Source organism: Syngnathus acus, chromosome 4 (assembly GCF_901709675.1).
Source record: "Syngnathus acus chromosome 4, fSynAcu1.2, whole genome shotgun sequence".
In the NCBI taxonomy this organism is placed as follows: domain Eukaryota; kingdom Metazoa; phylum Chordata; class Actinopteri; order Syngnathiformes; family Syngnathidae; genus Syngnathus; species Syngnathus acus.
The window spans coordinates 4021367-4031142 of NC_051090.1; the positions used below are offsets into that span (position 1 = coordinate 4021367).

The window sequence follows — 9776 nt, forward strand, 5'->3', positions numbered from 1 at the left end:
CCGTTTCCGAGGCCGTCCCATTTCTTATCACATCGCTGGCATCGGGACGAAATGTCTGTGGGTGCGCCAGAGAACGTAGGAGATTCGGAAAAGCTCATTTATATTCACAATTTTATTTTGTTCAACATTTCTCATTAAGTACAGATAAGCACCGGGCTATTTGATCTTAACATACAAGGACCTGTATTTAGCTCTAACCAGGTTAGTACCTGTGGATATTAACACTTCCTGACAGCCTACTTGGGGTCAGATTATAGCATTAACCAAGAACCAGAATATTTATGAATAAGATCAATCCTGCGTGGGACATTTGTATTAAAAAAAAAAAGCTGGTGTTAAAAATCACAATATTATCAGTGCAACTCTACTAACATGATAGATGCTGGCTATCTCCTGATTGTACTTCACATAAGCTTTTATTTTGTTAAGCATTTTTTAAATAGTATTTTAGCAACTTCCTGGCAGGTGTGAGCGGTCGGTGGCCGGCACCAAATCGACCAAACCTCCCGTCGCGCCACTACAGTCAAATCTGACATTTATGTACAGAATGCAAGCTTGTGAGGGTCCTGTTCAGTCAGCGTGGGAAACATGACGTCGGATCAGAGGGGCAACCTTAAATCCCGTCATCCCTTACGCGCTGACATGTTTAAGGCCACTTGAGGGTAGATGGGTCCCATAGCTCAGTGATTCCCGACCAATATGAGAGGTCGTCGAGAGCCGGGCTCGACTGATTAATCAGCAGGCGTATTATGTCAGATGATAATAAACGGTTGTCGTATTGCTGATTAAAAGCTGATAAAATCGTGCCTGATGAAACAGTAAATGCTGTTCAAATGGTGACAAGCTTCTTTTGTTTGAATTATTTTCTTTTCAATCCTCCCTTTGGTGATTTTACATAAATTTCGACATTTTACTCAAGTAAACCTTTTTTTAAAAAAAAAAAAAAAAAATGAAGAAAATTTACAGATTTTTTTTTTTCCTGCTAAATATCAGAATCGACCTGAAATAATCCAATAAAGGTTGGGAAACACCGAGGGGAGGCACGTGGCTTGAAGCGGCCCTACTTTGAGGTGGCGCTGGGCACGCTGACGAAGAGCGCCCGGCGAGGGGCGTTGGACACTTGCCGCTGTTGGGACAAGAAGGACTGTCCGGGGGATAGCACCGGGCTGGCGCGGCCGCTCAAGCGTGACTCGATGGCCAGCCTCTGAAAGTTCAGACTCTGAGGGGAGACAGGCGTGTTCCTCCGTAACGTGGGCGACGGCGTGGACGACGGCGTGGGCGGCGCAGTCACATCTTTGACCTTACCTTGTTGTACCAGGCGGAGACTATCAGCTTCTCCTCATACTCACGCAGTCGGGCCTGCTCGCACTGACGCTGCGGGTGACATGTTTCACTAAGTGCCATGTTTGTGAGTAAATGGACAATTGAGAATTACCTCCAAGTTGAGGATCTGTTTGTCTCTGTCTGCCAGCTGGTTTCTCAGTACCTGGATCTCAGCGGTGGCCGGGTTCAGTTTAGGGTCCAGAGCTTGGATCACCTGGAGGCAAGGACGCCAACGCTCTCAACTTCTTCAGCGCGCCGAGGACAGCAAAAGACTAAGCGACTCACATTGCGAGCTTTCTCCAGGTACATTTTGTACCTTTCCTCCATGGCCCTCATGTCGTCGTCCTTCTTTTTCAGCGCGGCCGTGAGCTCGTCCACCTTTAGCGCTAACCAAAACATTTGGACTCGTGAGCGGAGCCCTGTGTCGGCGTTTCGGCGTGAAACTCACAGTTCTGAGTGTTCTCGGGTTGCAAGTCCTCCAGCAGCTCTTTCTTCTTCAGTATTTCATCCTGAGCCTCATTCAGCTGGACCCTGAGGAAACAAGCACGTGTTCGCTTACTCAGCATATTTCAGCTTCCATCCTGATGGCTGACGGCTTACATGTGAGCATCCAGTTTCCGCTTCAGGTTTGACTGGAATAAGAAATATTTCATATTGATTCAAATTCTATCCTGATGGCACATCTGCCAAGAACTTTTGGTGCACTCACGTCATCGGGCTTGACCGCCTGACTCTGCAGCGCCTTCTGGAGGTCCTCAACTTGTTGCTGCAGCTCGCTGACCCGCTGGCGACTCAATCTGGAGGCAACACAGGTTACATTGCAAGCAAGGTGAGGAGGTACACGAGAAATGACTCCAATTTGACCATATTGTCAGTGAGGTGTGACCAAGAATGGAGCGAGCCCGAAACCTGTTCTCTGTGTCCAGTTGGCTGTGACTCTTGTGAGCGTCTTCCAGCTGAGCCTGCAGGGAGGCGATCTTCTCCCTCTCAAATTCCTCCTGCTGCACTCTCAGCATTCTGTTTTCGTGCTGAAGCCTGATGAACTTCTCTCTACATGAAACCCCGAAACCAAGTCAAGCGGTCTCGCGGTGATGAATTCTGGTATCGGGGCTGTTGTACCTGTGCTCGATGGGGATCAATTCTGCTGCCAGGTTGTCTTGACTGGGGCTCGTGGAAGGGAGCATCCCTGTAGAGTTTGGATTGTTTAGAACTTGGGAGATGGATGAGCATCATCTCAACTAATCTTTTGATTTAAAAATCTGGGCTGGAAAAACTAAATGGCTACTTTCCGAATGCAGCGTACCTGCTTGGGAGAGCTGGTGCTGTTGGGCTTGGGTGCACCGAAGCTCCTCGTTGACCTCCTTCAGAGAGTCTCGCTCCATGATGATGCGCTGCCGGTGGAGTGAAACGTTACAAACGCCGTCCCCTGTGATCCTCGACCATTTCCAGCGAGTCACACCTCTTTCTCCTTGGTCACCAGCTCGTGTTTCTCCTCCAGCTTTTTCAACTCAAAGGCCTGATTGTCCGCTCGCCTCGTTTCATCCGACAACTTTCTGTGGAGCTCTTGGACCTGATGGGGACGACCAGCATTTCTCTCTTCCAAATCAAATCATTCGCCTGACAATAAGTGGACCAGCGCTACCTGCCGCTTGTACGTCTCCAGCTGTGCCCGGGCGGCATTGGCCTTGCGCAGTTCCTCCTCCAGGCTGACTGTGTTCTGCATGTAGATGGTATTGTTCTCCTCCAGAAGTTTCATCTGCCTCTTCAGGTCCCCCAGGTTCTCCAGCTTTCGCTTGTACGTCTCCACCGAGGCCTCCAGCATCACCACACGGTCCGAACAGTTCCTGAAAGGTTGATGCAATACAGGCATGAAAATGCAATGGAGGAAATCCATCGTTTAGACTCCACCAAACAAACCTCAGCACGTCCAGCTCGTCTTTGAGCGATCGCGACTCCTCCGCCAGGCCCGTGAGCTCGTCGTTGCGGTGCTGAACTTCCACCAGCTGCTTCTCCAGCTCCTCGCAGTGGATCCTGTAGTCGTCTTTGGCGGCCTCCAGCCTGAAATACCCCCACCGCGTCTTAAAGCTTCGATTCTATCTCCTCGTCGTGGCGTTTTTTCTCCTCACCTGAAGTTCTCCTCCTGCAGCAATTCCAGCTGCTGCTGTAGCTGGCTGTGCTTCCTCCCTGACGGCGTGTTGGGGTCATCAAACGTGTCCAACTGATTGGCCCGGTCGGTCAGGATGTCATTCTCGGCCAACAGGCTGTTATGTTCCTCTTGGAGAATGGCCACCTGACGTTCCGAGAATAGAAAACAAAGGTAACCTCAGAGAAGGAGCGTCTTCACGGTCCAGCAGTGGTGCAAGTTAATGCATGCACAAACACACAGTTAGTCATTGTGGACGTGTAAAATTATTCAATTCACACAGCATGGCCACGAAGCGTCCCGATGGAGCCACCTGATTAGCGTCAATATCCAAGCAGCACGGGGGGGGTTTAGTTCTGCGCACGTGGGACTTACCTGGCGGCCAAAAGGGAGGCCTGGCGGGGCGGCAAAAGGGACAAGTGAATCTGTCGAGAGTCTGGTTGAAGACGTGGACAGGTCAGTGCCTGCTCATGAGCGCTGTGTGAACGCAGAGTGCCGGGCAGACTGGATAAGCTAACAGTCCTTCTGCCACAGCAGCTCCAGACAATGGCGAGATTTTGTTTACATTGACCCGCAGACATGCGCGTGTGTGTGCTCTCGCTGTGTGTGTGTGTGTGCGCGTGTTTAGAAGAAGCAAAGTCACCTGCTGGTCCAACTCCTGGCAGCGTTGTGCGAGGGCTTCCTTCTCAGAGGAAAGTTCTGACAGTTCCTCCAAAGCTTTTCTTAGCTTGAGACATGCAGACGACAATCTAAATTAATAGTTTGCTCATTTATGCTTTGGAGTCTTTTATTTTTTTTTGTGATTTCCATGAAGTGCTTTTATTTTGATTTTATACTGACCTGCTGTTCCAGGTCCCCAGAAAGCTCTGCTCCTAAGGGGGTCATGGTCTCTCTATGTAGGAGCTGCGAATGAATGAATGAATGAATGAATGAATGAATGATAGAAAAAGCAGGCCTTTCATCCATTCACTCCACAGCAAGCAGTATGTGATGGCTAATCATGCTCAGACCTCCTGTATGGCCGCCATGACGACGTGCTGCACAGATTCCTCAAGTGTCATGATGTTCTGGATATATTCTAGAAATAGAGAGATGAGTAAAATCAATTCATCGTCACAGTCCAAAGCGCAGGAACGTGTGGTGAGCACCGCACCTTGCCTGCGTTCGCATCTGACGGCGCAGCCCAGGACGAGCTGCAGCAGCCTGCCCAGCTCCACGGGGTCCGAATGCTCGGCAACCAGGGCCACGTCTGGTAAGGGGAAGTCAGACAGCCCCTGGACCAAGACCTAGTACCAAGTACAGCGAGTTACACCGAGCACAAAAAGGTCAACCTTTTGCCTCGACTGCCTGAAGATGTGATTACATTAGCGCATACCAGACTTAATCCCAGCTTTATTAGTCACAATGCAGGCTGTTTTCTTTCTTGTACGTCTTGCTAACAACACAACGATGCGCCTCGATGGACATATGATCACAATGAACGAGATGAGCAGGCCTTCCAGCATACCTCGTTGTAATACTCTAGCACCATCTGCAGGATCTTCTTCAGGTTGTTCCACTATGGAGGTCACATACATTAAAAGATAAGATTATTAGGTTATACAGTGCATCTATAAGCTGTTTGCTACCTTCAGCCTCCAGTTGTCATCCACGTCTGTTTTGATGCGAGCGAGCCATCCGTCGGTGAACCATGAAGGATCTCTGCACAACACACAACCAACAAAGTGAAAAAAAAAAAAAAAAGTGCACCACTCCATGTGTGTCTTCTCACATTTGCTGCAGAGTCTGTGATATGGTGACTCCGGTGGTCAGGTCCTCTACTGTTGTGCATGGTGCAGAGTTGTTGAATGTTTGCAGCTGGGGAAGAGATACAAAAGTACAAAATGTTTCCTTACCAAACACCTGCAGTTATTTTCTTATTTGATAGGTTAACCTACTTTTGGCAATGTTACTTAGAGAAACTAGGTTTAATTAAAAGGATGTCGTCGCTAGTCTGCTGGTTAAACAGATTTGTGTTCTAAATGCAGTCACTTGGAGCTGCATAGGCCAAGTGGCTCACCTAAGAACTCTAAGTGAACTTGACACTCCTCGCACAAGTACATTCCGACAAGAAGATCCCATGACTAAGTGCCTTACCAAAGGCATTTGATTCAGTTGATCAAAAACTACTAGTGGTATCGGTATTCAGTATCGGTGCGTACTCAGAGTGAATATTTTCTCGCACCAATTTCAGGTCCTCCCAAATTAAACTTGAGAAATGAAATTTCATCAAATGAGTCCAAGTTCAAAAGTTACATTTTGTAAGTCAACAACGTGTCTATCAAACCCATTAAAGAAATGAGGACTTAATTAGATGAATTAACCAGATTAGTGTATGAATTGGGGGATGTCGTCTCGGGACTCCAACCTGGCAACCTGTTTACATTAGCAATGGCAAGCGACTCCCCATTACGCTAATACTGTACAAGCACACTATATGCTGTTGAACACAACTTAAATTAAAATTGGAAATGACTCGTTGTGTTGTTCGATAATACCTGACGCTTATCTACTTTAGTCACGCATTTTTAATGGAAGAACCCGACCAGACCACCTCCAAACAGGTGCTGCCTTGGCCATTGAATGGTTACCGTGTGTCACAAACATAAAACTCACCCATATTATGAGGCTTTCAACCAAAACCGTTTTGCTCTCGTCCATTTCCCGACTAGGCAAATAAATACATCGATGACTTCCTCTCTACCTGTCCGCCAACCCCGTCCTCGCTCCCCGTTCTTTCTCTTTTTTTGCATTTGACCTCACCTGCTGTCGAGAAGTAAAGCTTTAACGTCAACTACGTAGAAACGGTGGACGTAACAGTCGCTCCACCATAAATGGCGTAAAGGCGAACGTGGATAGCGTATTGGCACTTACGCCTTATTTTTTTTAAGGTTTCCTCGCAGGCGGTGTATCCAATCAGCGTCGATGCGCTTGAAGATTGACGGCTGTTTAAACCAATAGCGGGAGAAAAAGAGTGATTCCCCGCCTTCTTTTTATTCCGTTTAAAGGGCCAGACCAACTAAAAAGTACTAGCAATTTAATTAAGAATCGTGCACAAGTGTTGCTTGAGTTACTTGAAATTAATTATGATATAATTTGTTAATATAAATATAACATACACAGTATGTCATTTTATCTTCTGAAATATTTTGTGCCTGATAATCCATTTTAGATAGGGGTTCTCCTAAATGCATTAAACTCAATTTACCGCAGTCATAAAAGTGCAGTAATAAAACAAAATAGCTACTCCCTATTTGACTTGAAATTTCTCAAAAATGGACCATCACTCTCTTTACCTGGGATTGCTCAAATTAAAGGCAAGACACACAAAACCTTGTGATGTTTAATGGTGACACAAGACTGGACTTTGCAGCAGCCTCTGTGAGGCGGGCCAGGTCTTTTATCTCTCATTCAAGACTGAACCCATCCTGACCCCCCACTGACTGATGAGTGCTATTTTTAGATGACCTGTTGCATGTGTAGTGCTTACTAGTTTAAGGTCACTTGGGATGACAGAAGCAATTCAATATTTGCTAGAGGGTGGTCTTATAGAAAATATTTCACCATACAATTATTATTACGCTTTAAATTGACCGTTTATAGTTAACATCACCATCAGAATGTGTGACTGGAAATTTCCCACATTTTTCAATTTGCGCGACAAAAAAGTTTTTCTGATGATGGAATTCTCCAAAGTCATATTTAATAGTCATGTGTGTTGATTTTATGGTGTCATAATGAGGTAGAATGACGTGTCAGGTAAATAATCGTAAGTGGGCATGGTCTGGTTTGGCCTTAACCTGCCAGTCGAGTGACCAACGTTGGAATGCAAATTACGTTTTATGGCTTGTGGGATTGTTTTTCCGTGTTAATTTGCTAATCTCACCAGCAGCGTGAGTTCAAGGGGTTACTTAGTACTCGTACCGTACAAAACCGGAGAGGAGAAGGCGGTTGATGATTAACAGGCAGATGTCATTTAGGCCACACTACTGCTGGCGAGCCGCATTTCACTTCCTCGTCACCAGTTTGCTTCTGCTTCACTATGAACATCTCCAAGATCTCCATGATCAGGTCAGGTCAGACATCCAGCATCACTTTTCAATTTAAATGGAATGCAATTGTGCTACAGATGGCACCAAAAATGTGTTACTCCGGAGTAGGGATTGGCAACTTAGATGATGGAGAGGACGTGTGTTTACCTTGGTCTCTTGTCATATCACAGATGGCGCCGATTTCCTTCTCAAGATCCAACGGGTCAGGGTCAACCCGGCTCGGTCCAAGGCCAGACACCACCAAGCATGGTAAGAATGTCATCATTTCATTTGGACTTCGTCTTGGTTTGTTGTTCATCTTCCTTTTTATTTCTCCTATTATGGAATTGCAATGCAAATGTTAGCTTTACAGATGCCACATCAACTGTAGATTTTATTTTGGAACTAAGATGGATGACAAGCTGTAAAAACACTAATATAATGCTGCCGCTCCCTTTTATTGTAGCTCGAACAAGGCCATAGTCGTGTTTTCTTCCCCTCCCATCTACTTCCTTCATCAAGTGATTTTACTGTGGCAGGTTCAGGAATGTCTGCAGTTGTGTCCACCGACAAGCCAGCGAGAGCGACATTGTCCAGTGTGCCTTCAGGCGGCCAGCTTTCCCGTGCAGACCAACTGCGGACATCTATTCTGCGGTACGAGAATCAGCGGCTGGTTGTTTGCCATGCAAAATGGCGCTCTACGGTTTGTGTGTTTAATACATCAGTGCGGTCTGAGGGCCATCTGTTCACTGATGACTAACTCTTTTTAGCTGACTTAACTGCCCTGATGGGTAAAAAACGCAATGTTTTGCAATATTTGCACATTTGATTCGTATTATTTAGATGCTTTTATGTTTGTGTATTGCAGATACATTACAGATATTTTGATCAATTAGAAATTATATGTTACTTTTAGTACTGTCATTTTTTATTTTACAATTGATTTGAATATGTTTAATAATTTTCATCTTTTCCCTGTTTTTGCAGCTCCATGTTTGATCGCCTATTGGAGGCACGGGTCATGGTTAGATGCAGTCAACTGTCCCCTCTGTAGGCAAAAGGTACTAAGCTACATTGCAGTGAGCCTCTGTTATTTGTGGGGGGGATAGTGACTCCACAAATGCCCAATTTGTAATTGCACGTAGGTGCCACTAGATGGTGGTAAAGCACTTAAAACAAATGATGGTAAAACATCACACTCATCACATTCACAAATATTTGACAGTACCATATGTATGTGTGATTGTTTGAATGGAGTGAGAAAGTTCCAAATTGAAATTTCTACTCAGGTTAGCGTCATGTGTCAACTGTTTAATGAGAGCCGACCGGACCAGCAGTCCAAGGACGTTCTGAGCCAAATAAGCGACTACAACAAACGCTATTCTGGAGCGCCCAGACGGGTCAGTACATGCTGAAGAAATTTGGTTTTTGAATTTTTCATAATTATTTAAATATATATATACTTATTAAATTAAGTACCTAAGTGTACAGTTTTAATTTTTTAAAATAAGATTTTAATTTGTATTTTCAATGAATTATTTAACATATTTTGGGGTATTTTTTTTGTCAGCATGAAATTTTTTAAAATTGATTATTTACATTCTCTTGTAAATTTGGCATACCACTCCATTCCGTTTCCAGATACGAGACTACCTGTCGGACGCGCCCGTCCTCTTGCAGCTGGCGTTCCGCAGCCCGGGCACCCCAGGTGGTCTGGTGTGGCTCTTCTTCTTGAGGGTGGCGGTGTGCTGCGCCGGCGCCACCGTCTCCGCAGCCTCTCCGACAGGTTCCCCGAAAGCACCCCTGTCCCTAAGCGGCCTTTTGGGGCTGATGGACGACCTGGTGGTGGTGGTCTTGCTCCTTCTGTGCATCCTCAATGTCAATCATCAGATGGCGCCGGAGGGAGGGCGCTCTGCCGGCACCAGAATCGTGGCCAGCTAGAACATTAAATCATTTCCAAACCATTATGTACAATAAATAATCGGCATTCTTCTAATCAGGACCGAACGTTCCTGTAAATATAGTATATTGTGTAAAATAAAATATTTGTTTTCTGTCAAGTAAAAATTGTTTATATTATTTCTTTCTATACACATAATTTTTATTTTTTATATTTACTTTTAAATATTTGTATGCTTTACCATTATTAAATTCATTATTACTTTGATACCTTACATTTTTAGATATTCTTTTGAGAACTTTCAACATGTATTTTTTACTTGTTAATATTTTTTTCATTT

At 45.2% G+C, this 9776-nt stretch overlaps 2 protein-coding genes across 5 annotated transcripts; one reads left to right on the top strand and one right to left on the bottom strand.

Moving 5' to 3' along the window:
* Positions 1-93: 93 nt before the first annotated feature.
* Positions 94-9316, bottom strand: hook1 (hook microtubule-tethering protein 1). Of its 3 annotated transcripts, XM_037249648.1 has the most exons (23): positions 9190-9316; positions 7705-7872; positions 5238-5323; positions 5095-5167; positions 4974-5024; positions 4620-4752; positions 4477-4544; positions 4307-4369; positions 4110-4193; positions 3450-3613; positions 3241-3381; positions 2966-3167; positions 2783-2893; positions 2627-2714; positions 2443-2509; positions 2233-2373; positions 2033-2120; positions 1924-1955; positions 1772-1854; positions 1609-1709; positions 1436-1537; positions 1306-1374; positions 94-1219 (listed from the first exon to the last, which is right to left on the bottom strand). In XM_037249648.1, the coding sequence occupies exons 5-23, from the start codon at positions 4995-4997 to the stop codon at positions 1061-1063; spliced, it is 1920 nt and encodes a 639-aa protein (XP_037105543.1). In that variant the 5' UTR covers positions 4998-5024; positions 5095-5167; positions 5238-5323; positions 7705-7872; positions 9190-9316; the 3' UTR covers positions 94-1060. The 3 variants fall into 3 exon arrangements, with proteins under 3 accessions (XP_037105543.1, XP_037105544.1, XP_037105541.1); XM_037249649.1 differs by lacking the exons at positions 7705-7872; positions 9190-9316 and adding an exon at positions 6269-6358; XM_037249646.1 differs by lacking the exons at positions 7705-7872; positions 9190-9316 and adding an exon at positions 6122-6262.
* si:dkey-183n20.15 (RING-HC_RNF170 domain-containing protein) lies at positions 7437-9596 on the top strand. Of its 2 annotated transcripts, none has more exons than XM_037249654.1 (6): positions 7437-7576; positions 7728-7806; positions 8094-8190; positions 8524-8597; positions 8826-8936; positions 9178-9596. In XM_037249654.1, exons 1-6 carry the CDS (start codon positions 7548-7550, stop codon positions 9475-9477), a joined length of 690 nt encoding a protein of 229 aa, XP_037105549.1. In that variant the 5' UTR covers positions 7437-7547; the 3' UTR covers positions 9478-9596. The 2 variants fall into 2 exon arrangements, with proteins under 2 accessions (XP_037105549.1, XP_037105548.1); XM_037249653.1 differs by having other exon boundaries at positions 7439-7576; positions 8076-8190.
* The last annotated feature ends 180 nt before the right edge of the window (positions 9597-9776 follow it).